This window comes from Salvia hispanica, chromosome 5 (genome assembly GCF_029641045.1).
Source record: "Salvia hispanica isolate PSC_SH4W2 chromosome 5, Shi_PSC_v1, whole genome shotgun sequence".
Classification (NCBI taxonomy): Eukaryota; Viridiplantae; Streptophyta; class Magnoliopsida; order Lamiales; family Lamiaceae; genus Salvia; species Salvia hispanica.
The window spans coordinates 13,895,416-13,915,055 of NC_142696.1; the positions used below are offsets into that span (position 1 = coordinate 13,895,416).

The 19,640-nt window shown below is 42.1% G+C and overlaps 1 protein-coding gene across 1 annotated transcript; it reads right to left on the reverse strand.

Annotated features, from left to right (window-relative positions):
• Positions 1-258: 258 nt before the first annotated feature.
• On the reverse strand, positions 259-10,957 carry LOC148926330 (uncharacterized). The gene is made up of 2 exons (XM_089059081.1): positions 9,911-10,957; positions 259-271 (listed from the first exon to the last, which is right to left on the reverse strand). The coding sequence occupies exons 1-2, from the start codon at positions 10,843-10,845 to the stop codon at positions 259-261; spliced, it is 948 nt and encodes a 315-aa protein (XP_088915207.1). The 5' UTR covers positions 10,846-10,957.
• Between the last annotated feature and the right edge of the window lie 8,683 nt (positions 10,958-19,640).

The following is a 19,640-nucleotide window of genomic DNA, read 5'->3' on the forward strand; positions in this document are numbered from 1 at the left end:
TTAATGGAATGGATTAATTTTCCCGTATATATGTCGTAAATTTAATTTCGTATTTTAATCGTAATTTTAATTCCGTAAATGTAGTATATTTTGAATTATTTTTATTGCGACTGGCCTATGGCTGGCCTAAATCTGATATGGCAGGTGCATTTTTTAGTGTTGCTGACGTGGTAGGGGAGAGAATGGCTAGCCTATTGCTGGCCTATGCACCATTGGAGATGCTCTTATATTTTGCTCAAGTAACTTTATAGTGAAATACTATTGCCTATCCCTGTATAGAAATTAGATGGAAAATTAAGAAAAAGTGAACGAAAAGTGATATTTGCCGTACAAATGAAGAACTAGTAAATCTTAAGTTGGACAAATTCGTATAGGTGAAATTGCAGGTTGATAAGCATCTTGAGAAATAATGGACTTCTATAGTATGCTATACAATTCTTCTTACTTTTTGTTATTCGATGTTTGAATATTATTTATTTAAAATTTATTTGCAGTTGAGATTCTCCTGACATTAAGGATGATGCTTAGCTGTGCGAAATGTGCATCAGTGAACTATTTTAGTCAAAAATATGAACTCATCTTTTTCTTGATTCTATACTATTATTATACTTAAAGCTTGCTACTTGCAATTTGTGAAAGGGATACCGACCATGTGATTCGGTTAAAGGGATATTATTAGAATATGCTTTGCAGTTTTCTTTGTATTGAAGCACTATCACTTATCACTCATTTAAAATTAACTTTATTATCTCCATTTTTAGTAAATTGATTGACCTCTTCTTTTTATCTTATTACGTCAATTATGGATCTTACGATACTCCTTACGTTCATAAAAAATAGTCTTATCTGTGAATCACACGATTTAATAAAAAAATAGATAAAGTACTCTCTCCGTCCTGCAAGAATATACTCTATTTCTTTTTTAGTCCGGTCCCCAAGAATATGTACTTTCTAATTTTGAAAAGTTTTCTTTCTATTGAAATGAGACCATTCTCTACTAACAATACTTTAATTACTTTTTCTCTCTACGTCTCTCTTACTTTATCAATTTACATTAAAACTCGTGCCGAACTCAAATTGCTTATTCTTTGGGGACAGATGGAGTAAGTGATAAATGAGAAAAAATGAGTAAAGTAAGATACTCCATCTGTCTCATAATAGATGTCACACTTTCCTTTTTAGTTTGTCCCATAAAAGATATCACATTTTCATTTTTGGAAAAAGTTTCATCTTACATTAATATAAAAATTATATTTTCTCTCTCTACTTACCACGCAAACAGTGGCGGATCCAGGATTGATAAACGGAGGGAGCGAAATATATATTATTAGGTTGGTTTAGGGCGAAAATGATAATTTTTTTCGATTTTCGGGGCGACGTCGAAGCAAATGGAGGGGGCGGACATGATAACTTTACGTCCGGATAAGAAGAAATTAGTCGCACGGAGGGGGCGACCGCCCCCTCCTGCCCCATAGATCTGTCACTGCACGCACAACAAAACCTTCTAAAATCTCGTGCTGTTCCACAATTGTAACATCTTTTGTGGCACGGAGGGAATAGTAATTACTCTCTCCGTCTCATTCAAAATGTCAATCTCTTTTTTTAGTTGTCCCACTTAATATGTCTATTTTTTATATTTAAAAATAAAAATTTATCTCTCTCCTACTAAAATATTTACTCCCTTCGTCCCTAAAAATTTGGCACCATTAAATCCAGCACTGGGTTTTAAGAAATGTAATAGAAAGTGGATTGAAAAAGTTAGTGGCACGTGGATCTTATTTTTATATATTAGTTTTAAAATAAAATGTAAGAGAGAATGAGTTAATGAAATGAGGATCTATTATCAAAAATGGTAAAAAATGAAAGGTGACAAATTTTTAGAGACAGACGAAATAAAAATAAATGGCAAATTTTTAGGGATGAACGGAGTAATTTTTATTTCTAATTTTCCACTTACAATTTCCTTCCGGAATCCCATGCCCACGCAAAAATATGAATATATTGAATCGATGGAATGAGGGACTACTTAATTTGAGAATTTTGGAAACGAGACAGAAATTGTGCGTCACATGGCATTAATTGAGACAGCAGTCCATCAACACCCCATGTGATCGTTGATGTGAAATGAAAATTGACATCCCGTATTTGAAAAGAAAACTGAGAGCGCTGATCTTTGCAATGTCGTATCGTTTTTAACTCATGCCCAAGAAGAGAAGATGACCCATTTCTTGAACGGCGAGATTTTACTCACTTCCATGCCCACCTTGTTTTACAATTACTTCCTCCATCCCAAGAAAAGTGACCTCTTTCTTGGACGGCACGAGATTTTTGCAATTTTATTTTGTGTGTTAAGTGGAGAGAATAAAGTAAGAGAGAGGGATAAAATAGAGATAAATGGGTTTCCATTTTAAATAATGAGTCATCTTAATTGGGACAAACCAAAAAAAAAATGGATCATCTTCAATGGGATGGATGGAGTACTATTTTAATTTCTAGTTAAAAGCGACATTAACAAAATTTTTAATACAACCTCCCAAAATAAAAATGAGTTCTTTTACCTCATCATTTTTCAAAATATTGTGTAATTTGATATCTAATCTTTGAACCAAACTCAATATAGAATTTTATTTAACGATGCTTATAATTCTTAAGGCCATCCACGATGAACGGACGATGCATTGTCCGCCCCTTAGTCCGCCATTGTAGCACCCTGCCCTAAGCCCACTCCTTAGTCCGCGGACTATGCACACATTTTTGCATAGTCCGGCCTATAGTCCGCTCCATTGCAGGGAGGGCGGACTATAGGCTAGACTATGCGCACATTTTTCAAATTTTTTTTTTATTTTCTTCTATATATATCACCAAATTTTTTACTTCATTTCACACCTTTCACTCCACTCTCTTCCCCATCTCAATTTCTCTCTAAATTCAATAATGAAATCTGATGATTTTCATATTTGCAAGCATAAAATATAAAAAATAAAAAATAAATGCTGACAATAGGATATGCATTTACTTTGTGGTGTTTTTATATTTTTATTCTTACTAATTGATATATTTGCAAACATAAAAAATAGGATTAATGAATTTTTGTAGTGTTTAAATATTCAAATAATATATAAAATGCTTAGAGCGGGGCTTAGGGCGGGCTATAGTCCGCCCCATTGCAGGTGGAAGAGGAGGAGGATAAAATGCTGATGTGGCGATGCATAAGGCGGGACTTAAGGTATCGTATAGTCCACCCCATTGTGGATGCCCTACCTTGAAAAAATTGACTTTGATATGGTTTATCATTCTCCAACAGGATCCTTCATTTAAATATTTAATGATCCCTAAATGTAATTGGGTGAAGATGTTTATACGTCAAAATGACATTACAGAGACTTTAGATTATAATTGGTTGTAACTGAACCATTTCTAGGATTTGAAATATTTCATTAAGATTATATTGTTGTTTATGCAAAAATAAACTATAATTCGACTCGGATAAAAATTCCCATTCTTTATCAATATGCATTTCCTTATTTTTAGTGATATTATGATAAGCACGGAAACGTCAAACATGGTTATATCAGTAGCACAAATCACCTTTCCTAACCTTAAGAACGTGGTCCACACTTCGTCCCCAACGGCCAACTCAAAGCTTTTGAATCCGGCGCAACTTTCACTTGATGCATATACTAAACCTCTTGCACATAATTCTTAAGAAAAAATAATTCAATCTAATCTATATTTCCGAGATAATTCATGTTAGAGTTTGTATACTAGAAATCACGTTTCGAGTGATTGAATACTGTAAAACTTTTATTTTATGTTCCAATGAATAAAACAGGTTATTTTGTTCATAATGTTGTTATGTTTTACATTTAATGGATGTTAATGCATGTTTAAATGTATAAGTTAACTTAACAAAGTCTAAGTCTTTGTTTTAGTAGACCGGTTGTGGGCGTCGTCCACTTTAAGGTAACACGGTCAGTTCTAAACAAAGAAAAAGGTGAATTTTCACAACCTAGTTGGAATTTGACTATCCATCGAGAAAGGTTGCAATGTCAGTCCGCATATTTCTAAGCCTTACTGAAATAAGATGACATTGGTGTGGTATAGCACTGAACGGATCTAACAGCAAGACTTGTCCTTATGCTATCTACTGAAAGGCGAGGTCTTGATAAATATTTGTTTCTTAATCAATGTAGGTTAGCATTGAACATACGGTATTGATTATGCATTACTTTGACTTATCAAATGGTGCGGCTTTTTCGTAGCCCAATTATCCTGATATATTGGGTAGTGGTGATCAATATCTAGCGGTGCTAGGATTGCTATTATATTGAATCGTGCGCGAGCTGAGTCTCGTTTGATAATGCCCTCAAGAGGAGCGCGAAACAATGTTTTATTATTCAGAACCTAGCTAGTTGGAGTTTGATTACTCTATGAATAATAAATAAGTGTTTCATGCTAAGTCCACTCTTGGAATTAATAAGAAGTTAATTAATTAAGTCCATAGCAGACATTAATTAATTAATGGACATTTTTATCTTAAGCGCGAGAAATGAAAGTTAAACGGAAACCCGGATTACTTGTAATTTCGGATTTGGATGGGGAGAGTTCAATATTACTTCAGTAGTGGCTGCTCGTAATATTCCAATTATAACTTATTGAAAAGCCTCTTTTTGTTTGCTACGTGTAGTGTGTTCAAAAGGAAATAACAGGTTCCCTAGGTCCAGCAAATCCACTAGATCACGCGGTCTAGGAACTCGTTGGTCGTAGGAAATCCCGGTCGTCGGACAAACAGAGCACTTTTTTCAAAAACCCTCAATCACTTTACTAAACCTAGTATAGGGAAGTAGGGATCGATCCCACAGAAAAGGATGCGTAATACTCATGTTCAAGGATTTGGGTGCGTTTTTGGTGTTGGCTGCTGCCACGCATTTTCTTGGGTTGAGGAAAACAAATTAAACTTGACTTGAGAATCTTTAAAACTCCTAAGCTAACAGCTAGACCTAGGCGAAAGTATAAGAGAACGTTGCAAAGGAAATTAACTGCTCAACACTTGATCTAAGAAAACTACTTCACTACTAGACCTAGGAAACAAACCGACTGTGGGGACCATGTCTGAAAAAGCAGAGTTCGTACGAAAAGCTGGCAGAATAACTAACTCTAGTACTAACTAACAGCGACATCGTCTTCTACAACCAAATTGTGTAAAACTCATAAGAAATTCAACATGAACGAAATCAAAACAGAGCAAACTAATTTTAAATCAAATTTATGCATAAACAACGAAGAACTAAACAGATCTGCAGACACTAGACGAAGCAAAACAGAAAACAAGAAGAAAACCCGAATCCATCTAACAACTTTCTTTTCTCACGTCGAATCCAACCTCAGACGCTAAATCCACTCCGGATCCAAGCGTCCAACACGAACTCCAACCAACAGAAACTCTTCATCACTTCAGATTTGAACAAAAAAAAACCTCTAAACAGTCAATAAACCACAGATCTATCACCAAATTCCCATATCAAACACCACAACATCAAAATAAAACAGATATCGACATAATACTTGTAGAAATAAACTACCAGCAGAGAGATCTACGCAAATCGATTTGAAATTCAACTGCTAAACGCAAATCAACAAAGCGGAAAGACAATAAGTATCATCAACAACCAGGTCGACTCCCAAAAGTGAAGTTCGACAGCAAAACGAGCAAAACAACTGAAATTAAAAGGAATTGTATCTTCGTCCACACTCGGACGGTGTTACCAACCGCGAAACTTCTAAAGAAAGTAACCTTCGTACCCGACTACCCCAGATCTCCCATTCCCAAGTGTGTGTAATGTGTGTGAGCTAAGAAGAGTGAAAAAGTGATTTTTCGATGTGCGTTGCATGCTCTTCTATATATAGGCGTTGGAGTGGGGCCCAGCGAGGTATAGATAAGACTTTGTTGCCCTCAGCTATTGACTCCTCTGTCACGCCTTCTTTTCTTTTAAATCCTGCTCACTTCGTTCCTTTCCTTCGCTAGACCATCTCCTTCAACACTTCCTCGATCTAGCGATTTTTCTTCACACACCTGGCTTAGGAAACGTGTTAGACCCAACAAATTATAACATTTTCCACATATAACCGATGCATGAAATTAGCCTTATCAAACTGCTCACACTTAAACCATACTTGTCCTCAAGTATAAAGATAAGAAAAGAAAAAGAATAAGGCAAATTTCAAGCAAGGTTATTGACGGACCAGAGGTTTCCCCACTCTTTCGAGTGTTGTGATGCTTTTCTTATGTAATTTGGAGTGTATCCAACTGATCAGGAAGAGATTCCCGACCCAGCTGAGTCGTTGGTACGATAACCGGGACCTGGCTTCAAACAAGTTTCCTCAACCCACTTCTACTGATTAGTATAATGGAGGTAAGGGTCGATTCCCACGAGGATGGACACGTTTTGATAACTGCGGTGACTTTCCTGGGTGTTTTGATTAGCTACCACGCTTGGGTTGAGATTTTACCTAGACAGGAAATAAAGGTGGTACTCTACTGACTAGTAGGCGTGAAAATAACAGACATGTGGGAGTGTTCGTGAAAATAGGGGACAATGTGTCTCAGAGGCATATGAAAAGTAGATAGTTACTAAAAGGGGAAATTTAGACTACAAGGCATATTTGGTGGCTGGGTGGTTCTCTGACAGGTCTGGGCAGTACATCTAAAAAGTAGGGAACAAAAGCAAAAGTAACTTAAAAGTAAAGTGGTTCAAACTAAAGTTGATTTTAACGTTTTCTTCTTTACCAAGTATTAACAGAATTCAGATAAACACAAACACCATGACTGAACTTCAGATTCACAAATTCAAACTTAAGATCCATCGATTTAAATGCTCAAACTTAAATTAAACAGTGAAACTGCAACTTTACTTCTACTGACTGACATGCAAGGTGGTAATCACGGCGCAGAAAAGAAATTCATGCACGAAAACTTGACTAAACATAACTACAACTTTGAATCAACAACTCCCGATAAGAAAACACTTAGAAATTGAAAGCAATAACTAAATCTAACTTTTCTAGGCAGAATGAAGCAAACTCGAACCAAAGTGACATGCGAAATAGAAACTTCATAATGTAAAAGTTGGAAAATAACAAAGTACTTCAAAAGAGCACAACGATGAGTGTTTGCAAATAACTAACGATGAAAACAAGTAAACTTTAAACTAGGAAAGCGATTAAGATTGTTTGTGCCACTCCGGGCGATGATACTACTACACTGCTACGATAACTGGCTGGAACGGCGGACTGATGACTTCTCCGGCAAACTCTTCAACGTCAAGTGACCATGGCTGTGGCGAGGAACGAGAGGTGGGATAATGCTGAAGGAACTGATCTTCTAGAGAGAATTCTACTAAGTGTGTTGAGAACCGAGAACTTCGAACCGAACTCTTAGGAGGCGTCTATCCGAACTCCTTCTCTCTCTCCAAGTGGCTTCTTTTATAGGGAGGCTTGCCCTTGCTTTTAGGGTAGACTTCTCCCGCGTTTTGACCTTTTTGCCCTTGTCAATGATCATCCCAGCTATCCTCCTTCTCCATCTCGAGCCTTTTCTCTGGCATGCATCCTGGTCAGTATCGCACCCTTCTGGCGCCCTTTTCACTTGCGTCACCTGAATCGTCTCCTACTGACTTGGATCCTTTAATCCTGCATACTTAAGCAACTGTTTTGCAGATAATACATGCATTTCACGACATACTAACCAGTAACCAAGGCTTAGAATACGACTTATCAAACTGCTCACAGTTACCACATGCTTGTCCTCAAGCGTGAAGACAAACAAAAATAAATAAGTCGAATTCGAGCCTGGTTACTCCCCTTGACCGACTCTACCTAACTAGACTCAAGACTCTGACGCAAAAGAAAAGATAACAAAATAACGATACAAACACATAACACATATAGTTAACTTAAACACATAGAACATGCTATATTTTCAACCACCCTTCCCCTCGAGATCAGGTGCAATCCAGCCTTAGGCAGCCTTGAACTTCTGCCGCCCCCCTTTTCTTCCCCAGTCAGTATATCTGCTTGTCAGGATCACCCAATCCTAGACCAAACACTGGGTTCACTCAGTCACTCATTCCTCACAGGGGATGTTTCGGACTCAGATCTCACATGCAGCTCCTGAAGGTCTTTAAGGCTTGTAATGGGGCTAGTGGTTTGTAGTGTTTGGGGTAGTTGTCCCTAAGGCTCTAGGGTTCAAAAACTAACTACTTATTTGATGAGGGAGAACTGTGTGCATTCGGGCTTCTGGCTAGGGCTTCTTCTTCGGCTGGACAATTTCTGACATTGGCTTCCAACTGGTCAGTAGCTTCTTTGTGGCTTCGCTACCCTTATTCCTTCTTCCTCCTTTCTCTTTTTGTGGTCAAGTATCTGCGACCATTTTCTTCAATTTTCCTTTCTGTGGCTTTGCCACCCTTATTCCTTCTTCTAGTTTTTTTTGGATCTGGAAACTTCAGATCGATTTTCTCCTTCTTTCTTTGTTTTTCTTTTCTTCAGCTGGTTCCTTTTGTATGTCCTCCTGGGCAGTTGCTTCCTTGCCTCATGCCTTGCACGCACACAGTTCCAGTGGCTGATGGGTTATTTCGGGGTATAAATTAGGCTAGAAAATGGGGTTCTAAGGGTAGGTTTTTCTTTTCTTTCTTATCTCTTTTTTTTTTTTTCAAGGGGGTTTCCTGCTGCCTTCAGGGTTTGCTACACGCGGTCACCTTTCCCTAGACATCATGTGGTAGCCTCTCTTCTTTTTCAGTATTTAGTGGAAAATAGTTCCACTTTGGGGTTTCTAACTCACCTTTTAAGAGGGCTTTCGTGTCTGACCTAAGGGATGGGTTTTTCCTTCATACTTGCATCATCTATACTGACTAGGGGTTACTGGAGGGGGTGGTTTCTGTTTTTCGGCATGCCTTATCTCCCTCAATTCCCCTCACCGCCAGTTCGAGGCAGTTGAGTTTTAAGCTCATTCATAAAACATAACACATAATTCTTAGACCTAAACAAACCTAAAAAAAAACTAACATGCACTGACTCAAATAACACATATATACATGTCATACTGGCCATTTGCTCTCCCCTCTCACTTCACAAGTGTCTGCCCCAGATACATGCTGTGAAGTGAAAATTGGGAATGGCTAGTATGACAAACACACTCTCATAACAAACACATATTATATCTAAAATCTTCTCACACTTAGACTATGCAATAGGCTAAGTGGGAGAGTTTCAGATATATACATAGATTTATAAACAAAGCAGAGCAAAATATTTACAAACATGAAATATAAACATATAAACTCCTCACACTTAGACTACGCAGTAGGCTAAGTGTGAGGTAACATGCCCACGACAAAACACAAAGAAAAACATAATAAACATACATGCACCAAAGGAGCAAACCCTTTACTTCTCACACTTAGACTATTAAATAGGCTAAGTGTTATGAATGTGGTTTACTCACAATTAAAACACATAATTCTAACTATTTACTAAAAGTACGAAAACATAAACAAAAGAAAAAAAACTTAAAAATTAAAAAGAAAACTAACTGGTCAGTTGGGGGTGGTTCGGTCAGATGTTCCTCCTGCTCCTTCTTGGTGCAGGGTTCTGTGCAGGTGGGTCCGTTGGTTCTTCTTCAGTAGGTCCGGGTTGGTTGTCATCATCCTTCTGTTGTCCATTGCCTTTTTCTTCCTCAGGTCCGGTGGGTTCTTCTTCCTGTCCTCCATGTCCGCTTGTTCCAGCTCCAATGCTTGCTTTTCCTCTGGCCAACTCCTTTAGGATGCTCTCCATTAGGGCTGTCAGCTTCGCCATCTCTGCCCGCGATTGTCTATTCTCCTCAGCCAGCTCAGTCACTGCCCGCTCCAGGTTTTCTTGCCTCAACCTCTGTGCTTGGTCGAGCTGGATAGCTTGCACCTCCTGGCCTTGTTGTGCCCTTCCTCCAGGGACTTCTCCCATTTGGTAGAACTGGGGTACTCCTTCTCTGTAGTATACCAAGTTGGTGCGGACGAAGAAGGGTATATCAAACAGGCCAGGAGCGTCGACCATGTACATTGAAGACAGGTCTTCTGCCTCTGTTATGATGATGTTGTTGCGCACGAAGGCTCCTAGTATGTGGCAGAGCGACAAGTTTCTGGCTGGGTAGGTGGCTATCAGGTGGCATTGGTAGGCTGTCCAAAATCCCAAGTGCAGTTTTCTTCCACGCTTAGCGCACCATACCAAGTACAATTCGGTCATGAACGTTCTTGCAGCGGAGTTGCTCTGCCCCAGTAGGTTATAGCCTAAGTAGAGCTGCACTAATCTTAGCATGGAGTTGTTGAAATGGGTGGAACTGGATTTAGTGGAGGCAAACTGGCCAGCATCCGGGTGGGTTAGCTCCTCCCAGGCTTTCTGGGGCTCAAATTCTATATGTCGCCTCGGTACCCCCCTCTCACGGCTTCTCCAGTCTGGTCCTATAGCCTCTTCCAGGCTACACATACCCAGTCGCACAGTCCACTCTATCAGACTCATGGACAGTTCTCCACTGAATATCCTAAAGGAAATTGACACCTCGTCTAGGTCCGTAGTGAGTTGGAACCTAAACGTGGTGAAGAACTCCTTTGCTAATCTCACAGATATCTCTGGGTCCCTATTCTCTAACAGCCATTCAAAACCCAATGCTTCCATACTGGCCAGGAAGGAATCACGAACAGACAACTCATCCAAAGAGGGTATATGGAGTACCTTTCCGCATTTGACTTGCTTGCTACTGTCATCCTTGTCGTCAAATGCATCTTGAAGCTTTTTGGTGTCGTAGTGCTTCATGTCCTCCATAAGCTCATCAGTGAGCGTTACCCTCCACCGCCGGTACACGATCCTCTCTACCGGAGGATGGACTAGTTCAAGGTGGTTGTCGGGGAGCTGCTGCTCATGATATTCTTCTCCTTCCAGAGAGATATCACTCTCTGAGTCAGACTCCTCGCTGGAAGTGTAGTCGGTGTCGCTTGATCTCTCTTTCTCTTCCGGCTCTCTGATCACTATGCTTGCATTGGCAGTGCGCTGTTTCTTCATGACTTGTTTCTTCTTGACAGGGGCCTTCCCCTTTCTCTTCCTTTCTTGAATGTACTTGGTGTCTTCGGTTTCCATTGCCTCTGTGTCTCCGTCGGCTTGTGTTGAAACGTCCTCCTGGGTGGTAGGCTTGGTCACCACGCGGGTACTAGTATCACATCTTGCTGCCTCCTCCTGACCTACTGACTCTGATGCGAGGTCCAGACCCTCAGCCACCTTGTCAGTATTCTCCTCCTGGTCAGTCGGCGTTGCTGATACTGTCCCTGTTGCCATTTGGGTGTCCTCCTGGCTAGCATTCGAGGGCTCCTCCCCAGGTTTTGTAGGAGTAGTCTTCTCGTCTTCACTCGAAACCTCCACTACATCTGCTGCTGTGTTTGCTCCTGCCTTGTTGGACGTCCACTTTCCTAAGCATCGCTGTGACACTCTTTGGGGTTTCTGCCTTTCTGCCTTGGGGTCGTTTTTCAACACTAGCCTCCTCTTTACTGGTTTCGGTTTAGTTACCACTGAGGCTTCCTCATGTGTTACTGGCTCTTGCCTCTCCTCCTCAAGTTGTTTTGCTGTCTTCTCCTCTACTGATTGGTGGACTATCCCTTCCGACCTTTCTGCTTCCTTTGTTGCTTCCCCCTTCCCTACTGCCTGGGATGCGAGGTCCAGTACCTCAGCCACCCCTTCAGGGTTTACCACGATCCTATCCCGCTTGCCCAAAACCGCTTGGAATTCATCTTCCGTCATTAACCCTTGCTTCTTGTCCATTGCGTTCAAATCTATCCCCTCCCTCTCTGCTTCATCGATTTTGGCCTCAGTGGTCATTATCCCTTCTGTTTCCTCGTTTTCGCTCGCGCTTGCTCTCTCCCGACTCTCCTGCTCTTTTGTTTCTCCCCAGTTGGGATCTTGATAGGCGGAAAGAGGGCTGACGTCGAGCGGCTCTGTTTGTTGGTGCATGGGATAAGGGTGGGAGGGCTCTGATTGTGCTGTTACTTTTGTAGAAATCTGTTCGGATGTCGGAATTGAGGTTCTTGGGGCGGCGGTGGGTAGGTTTTCTGTGGGTGCAGTTGGGGTAGGGTTTGATGTCGCCGGCATTCCTCCGGTTAGGCTAAATCCGACTAGGGTTGTTGTCCAGTCTCTGTTGGGGTCTTGTTGCCTTAGAAACGCCGCCAGTGCTTCTAACGGAACCATCGCCGGAATTTGTGTCGTCGGCGGTGGCTGTGACTCGGCTGTTGCTTGGACTTCTGACGGGGCTTCGCCGGTGGTAGCTGCTGGGTTGTTTGTTGCCTTTCGCTTTGCCATGACTGTACCGGTGGTGGTTTGCGGTAGTTTCTATAGTGGGTGGTGGTTTTCGGAGTGGGGTGGGTAGTTGAGGATGAGAGAATGCAGGTAAGGGTTTGTAAAGTGAAGGGGAGTAGGCGGTGGGGTGTTTTATAGAGGGGCAGGTAGTTGAGGGTTTTGACCGGTTGTAAACGGTCGCCCGGTCGAGACGCTTCGTGTGGAAGGCGGTTGCGCTTGCTGGCAGCTGATTGGACGTTGTTTGTCACGTCCTTGCTTCACGCGCCTCCCAACCTCTGCACTCGCCTGCAAAGCTGCAACACCCCAAAATTTCAAACTTTACTCATCCCCCTTGTTCTCAGTTTGCTAGAATTAGAAAATAAGAAATTAAATGGCTCTTTTAATACAATTCAGAGTTTCACCCAAATAGTATCCTCTGATCAGTACGGGCTCTGAATTAATATTTAAAATCCGAAAATCTTTTTTCTGTTTTCCTTTTTTAAACTAAGTTAATTTACTAAATATTTACAATATTTACATCATTGCTAAGGGTATTTGAAGTTTTACTAGGTCAGTAAGTTCAGATCATATGATGTTGACCAGGTGAAACTCCAAATCCCCCTTTTTTTTTACTGGTCATTTAGATGCCATTAGAGTGTAGTGGAATTTCTTCCACTACACACATCTCTTCATTTTCCCTATATATTTTTAATCTATGTCCATTAACGACAAAAGGTTCGGAGTTAGGGATACTCCCTGAAATCTCGACCGCTCCATTAGCACGTAATGCAGTGATAATGTAAGGTCCTGCCCATTTGGATTTGAGCTTCCCAGGCATTAGCTTCAATCTTGACTGGAAGAGTAGTACTTTCTGACCAACTTGGAGATCCTTGGTTCTCAGATTTTTTTCGTGCCACATCTTTGTTTTCTCCTTGTACCACATGGCTGAGTCGAATGATAACAATCTGAGTTCTTCCAGCTCCTGTAGTTGTAGCTTCCTTTCCTCTTCACAGGCCTTAGCATCAACATTAACCTGTTGTACGGCCCAGTATGCTCGGTGTTCAATTCCTACTGGCAAGTGACACATTTTCCCAAAGACGATGCGATAGGGGGACATCCCGATAGGAGTTTTGTATGCTGTACGATATGCCCACAGAGCATCTTCCAACCTTGTGCTCCAATCTTTCCTGGAGGGGTTGACCGTCTTCTCTAAAATGCTCTTTATTTCCCTGTTTGAGAACTCTGCTTGCCCGTTGGCTTGAGGGTGGTAAGGACTGGATAGGCAGTGATGAACTCCGTACTTCTTCATCAATGCTTCGACCGTTCGGTTGCAGAAGTGAGTGCCTTGATCGGAGATGATTGCCCTTGGTATTCCAAATCGGCTGAATATATGACTCTTGAGGAACTTGGTGACTTCCTTAGATTCACAAGTGCTTGTGGCTTTGGCTTCTATCCATTTTGATATGTAGTCAACTGCCACCAGGATGTAGGAGTTCCCATAAGATGAGGGAAAAAGGACCCATGAAGTCCATACCCCAGATGTCGAACACCTCACAAACTATTACTGGAACTTGCGGCATTTCATCCCTTGCGGAGATCCCACCGGTCAGTTGGCAACGGTCACAGCCTTTGCAGAACTCGTATGCATCTCTATTCAGGGTCGGCCAGTAGAATCCGCTATCTAGCACTTTCCTGGCAGTCTTTCTTGGCCCGAAATGTCCTCCACATGCCAAACAGTGGCAGTGCGTCAGTACATCCCGTTGCTCCCAGTCAGGAACACATCTTCTAATGACCTGGTCTGTTCCTGCCTTCCACAAGTATGGGTCGTCCCAGAAATAATACTTTGCTTCGCTCTTTATCTTCCTCCTCTGAGCCTTTGTCACGTTTGGCACCCTTGGTAGCTCTCCCGTTACTAGGTAGTTTGCCAATTCCGCATACCAGGGTTCCTGTCCCTCTTTCTCCTTGCCCTTGGTTGTTGCGTCCTGACCAGTAAGTCTCATCACTTCTTCCCAATCGATCTTCCTTGCGGAGAAAATCACTTCACATAAATGCTCTTCTGGGAATCGATCCCTCACATCTTCACTGTTCCCTTCTTGTATTATTCTGCTCAAGTGGTCCGCTACCTTGTTTTCAACTCCCTTTTTGTCTTCTACCTCCCAGTCAAATTCTTGTAAAAGCAGCACCCATCTGATCAGTCGGGGCTTTGACTCCTTCTTCGCAATGAGATACTTGATTGCCACATGATCAGTATAGACGATGACTCTTGATCCCAGTTGGTACTGCCTGAACTTTTCGAAGGAATAGACAACCGCTAACATCTCCTTTTCGGTGGTGTCATAATTCCGTTGGGCTTGATTCAAGGTCTTGGATGCATAGAATATCACGTACCTTTTTCCTTTAATCTTCTGTCCCAGTACGGCCCCCACTGCATAGTCGCTAGCATCGCACATCACCTCGAAGGGGTGATCCCAGTCAGGAGCCTGAATGATCGGTGCAGAAATCAATTTTTCCTTAAGGAGGTTGAAGGCAGCCTTGCAATGCTCATCGAAGACGAACTCCACCTCGTTCTGGAGAAGCCTGGTGAGAGGTTGGGCAATCTTGGCGAAATCCTTGACAAATCTTCGATAAAATCCAGCATGGCCAAGGAAACCTCTTATTCCTTTCTGATCAGTAGGGAAGGGTAGTTTGGATATGACATCCACTTTAGCTTGATCCACCTGGATCCCCTTTTCTGACACCACGTGTCCTAAAACAATTCCTTCTGTAACCATGAAATGGCATTTCTCAAAATTTAAAACCAGACTCTTTGCTTGACACCTTTCTAGTACCACATCCAAATGTTGCAAGCAGGAGTCGAAAGAGTCTCCATAGACAGTGAAATCATCCATAAAGATCTCTATACAATCTTCAATCAAATCCGAGAATATGCTCATCATGCACCGTTGGAAAGTACCGGGGGCGTTGCATAGACCAAATGGCATACGCCTATACGCATAGGTTCCAAACGGACAAGTGAACGTGGTTTTATCCTGGTCCTCCGGGTCCACATAGATTTGAAAGTAACCACTGTACCCATCCAAAAAGCAGAAGTACTTCCTCCCAGCCAGTCGCTCCAGCATTTGATCGATGAATGGCAGGGGAAAATGGTCCTTCCGGGTTGCATTGTTCTGCTTCCGGTAATCTATGCACATTCGCCACCCGGTAACTAGTCTGGTGGGCACTAGCTCATTTCTCTCATTCTTAATCACCTGGATCCCTGACTTCTTGGGGACCATATGGATTGGGCTAACCCATTCACTATCTGGTACTGAATATATAATGCCCAGTGAGAGCAACTTCAAGATTTCCTTCAGTATCTCTTCTCGCATGTTTGGGTTCACCTTTCTTTGGGAATCTCTATGCGCCTTGGCTCCATCCTCCAGCCTAATGTGGTGCATGCAGACATCCGGGCTTATACCTACCAGGTCCGTAAGGCTCCGTCCAATAGCCTTCTTGTTTTTGCCCAGCACAGTTAGTAGTCTTGCCTCTTGCTCTTCAGTCAGCCCGCTATTGATGATTACAGGGAATGAGTCTTCCTCCCCTAGGTAGGCATACTTAAGATTCGTTGGCAACTTTTTCAACTCCACTTGCGGGGGCAGTGTGTCTGTAGGTAAAGGGTTTTTCTCTGAATCCTCCTCTTGCTCTTGTTCAGCATCTGATTTTTTCTCCATTCGGGCCGGCACAACGGCCCCTACGGATCCTGCTAGTTCTGACTTCTGACAGAATTCCATAATTGTTTCTTCGATCTCTTCGTCAGTCAACCCCCGGCTACTGATCAGATCACACCATGCAGCTGCTTCCACATCAACCTGGGCATACACATCCAAGGCTTGGAGCTTTTCCTGCAATAATTCGGTCTCAAGAAATTCTTGGATTAAGGGGTCAATTACATCAACATAACATAGATTTTCAGAATCTATTGGTTTTTTCATGGCTTCATTGATGTCAAAGACAAATTTCTCACCATTAAAGTCAATGCATATTGTCCCCTCGGCCATATCCACAATTGTTTTAGCCGTTCTTAAAAATGGTCTTCCTAACAATATCCCGCTAGACTCTCTAGCTTCTGGTTCACTCATTTTAATGACATAAAAATTAGCGGGATAAGTAAAGTTCTGTATCCTGACCAATACATTTTCTAACACACCCTCAGGATTGATACATGACCTATCAGCCAGTTGGATCAACACCCTAGTATTCGACAATTTTACCCCTTTTAACCGATTATAAATGGATAACGGCATAACATTGATAGATGCTCCTAGATCACACATTGCATGCTCGATTTTCACATCCCCAATTGTTATGGGTAGGGTAAACATACCTGGGTCGGCTCTCTTGGGTGGTAGCTTCTCCTGTACAATGGCTGATGCTATTCCTTCCACCATGATTTTTCCATCCTCCTGGGCCTTCCCGGCTATGAAGTCCTTTATAAACTTCCCCAGAGGGGGCAGTCTCACGGCTTGGAGGAATGGTATGGTGACATCCAGCTTCCCAAAGATCGACATGAAATCCACAGGGTTTTCTTTCTTCCTCTTCGTCACAAACTGATATGGAAACGGTTTTTCTCCCTTAGCCTCTCCAGTCAGTCCTTGTGGAATTCCCTTTGGCTTCTCCTGGGTTTGAGGTTCCGATGTGGGCATTACTCCTCCCGGCTGCTCATTTCCAGGTTGTGTTTCTCCCTCCTTTCCTTCCACGGTAGGCTCCTCGTTTAGAAAAAACAGATCCTCCATCTGAGGCAGAGGCCTCTTGAGCTCTTCCGCTGGGATGATGTCGCTCAGCACCTCTTCTCTACTAGACTCCCCAACAGGGTTCTTGAGCTGAGGTCCATTATAGGCTGTCCCGGACCGCAGTGTAATTTTGCTCACATTTGCCTTTTCAGGTACATGGACTGTAGATGGGAGTTTCCCTGAGTTACCTTTCATTTCGCCCACCGAGTTAGCGAGTTGGGCCAACTGCCTGTTCATCATGTCCATATTTGCCCTATGCTCCTTCTGGGCACTTTGCATTCCTTGCATTGTTTCATTACTGGACTGCAAGTCATTTTTAATGCTTTGCTGCGAGGCAAGCATCTCCCCCATCATGTCCTCCATAGACCTCCTCGACCTGTTTGGGTAATGGAATTGGTTCGAGCTCTGGTGCTGGTTATACTGAGGTGGCGGGTTTGACTGGTAGCCTGAGAAATTTTGCTGGTTTTGGTTCAGTGGGTACTGGTTATGCTGGGCAGGAGGGTTATACTGGTCGTGGTTGTGCTAGTAATGACTTTGGTTTTGGTGGTGGGTGTTATGTTGAGGCCCTGGGTTAAATTGGTTCTGGTTTTGGTTTTGGTTTTGGTTTTGGGAGTTTCGCTGATGGGGTGGCACATAGGTAGGGTTCGGGTTCTGGTTTTGAGAGTTTTGGTTATGAGGATGCTGGTTTCTTCCTACCCAGTTAGACTGGTAGTCAGGGTTTGTTGGGCCACGGTTGGGATATTGGTTCGGTTGGGGGTTGGGTTGATTTGGAGCCTGATTTTGGTTCTGATTCTGATTTCCATCTCCCCATCGGAAATTTTGGTGGTCCCTCCACGGTGCATCTCTTTGTTTCCCCGGAATCCAATTTCCGTTGGAATTGTAGTATTGATGCACTTTTTATTTGCACTATAAATACCTGCAAGTATACAGAGTAGGTATAGTATAGCAAAAGGTTAGTACCGGGTATCGAACACGGGGAAGATGTACACAAAGTGTCTATCTTCTACTAGAACTCAATTACTATCTGGAGAAACAAGAATTTTTGGAAACTTTTGAAAACAGTAAATATTAAAAACAGTAAACAACTAAATGCAAGCAAATCACGGAGAGAAAAATATAGAGATAAGGGGAATTCCAGGGATGTGCTTTCACTTTTATGGTTATACAAATTCCAAACTACAATACCCTACCACAGTTAATACTTTGAAAGGACGAGTCACCTAGCTTATGCTCATGCGATACAAACGTTGATTACTAACATTAGGGTTGTCAATCCTAACACGTAACTCCAAAAAGCTCCTAAGACCCTTGAAAAGTCCTCACTCTCAATTAACAGTGTCGTTTTAAAGGAAGCTAACTGTAGAGTCTACTAAGTGGATCTAACTCGCTAGAACTCTGTCACAGTTATGAAGCAAGTTGTATTGAATCATACATAATTGTGTCACTCAATTATGAAGCATCATGATTAACTTAGGGAAGAATCAAAGTAAAAACAAAACGGATATTAAATAGAAAACGGAATTGTATAACCAAAGTTGCTACTAACACATCCCTAGAATCCTATGAGTTTAGTTACACATGACTGAATAAACTAAAAACATAGATTGAAGGGAAAACAATTTGAACATAAAACTAAAGCAAATAAAACCCGTAGGTTGAATCCTTGTCGTTCTTGATGTTCTTGAAATCCTTCTCCAACTCCTTGCACAATTGAAGTACTCTAGCTTTTGATCTCTATGAATGTTGCAAGTAGTCACTCTCTTTCTCTATGAATGTGTTCTTGTTGTGTGAAAAACTCTTTTTGATGAAGCTTGAGGTCCTATTTATAGGGGAAGATTATTCCTCATCATAGAAGGAAAAGATCTTCAAAGTTTGGTAAATCTTGGAGCAAATCTAGGGCTGATCGGATTCGCCGCCTTTCTCCGCCGGGCCGCCGCACCTTGGCCGGTGGTCGCCGCGTTGGAGTCTAGAGACTCTGACCCTTCGGTGGCGGACCGCCACATGTCCTCCGGCGGTCGCCGGGCTAGACTCTTCTCCTAGCGTAAATTTCCGAGGCGGGCCGCCACATAGCTCTAACCGCCGGGCGCCGGCGGTCACCGTACAACTTCGCGGCGGTCGCTGGTCGCCGTCTGACTCCAGATTTCCAGACTATGCGTTTTTACTCCCCTTTTCAGCTCAAATATGCACATTTCTCACAAAACACGTCAAAATACCAAAATGTATAGAATATGCAAATAATGGACATGTAGAGTGATTTTGATAACAAAAACGGACCAAATAATGGCCTTAAAACAGTGCAAAATCCGGGCGTATCAACTCCCCCAAACTTACATTTTTGTTTGTCCTCGAACAAAACACTAAAGACACAAGAATAGACGCACGGAATGCACAAGGACTAGACGTCATAATTGCCTCAAAAGATGAAAGAATAGATTAAGCATGGATTAACACAATCAAATCAAGCAAGGCTTAATAGTGCACTTTCATTACTAACTCGTGGAACACCTTGAATTCAAGCACTCACATGTG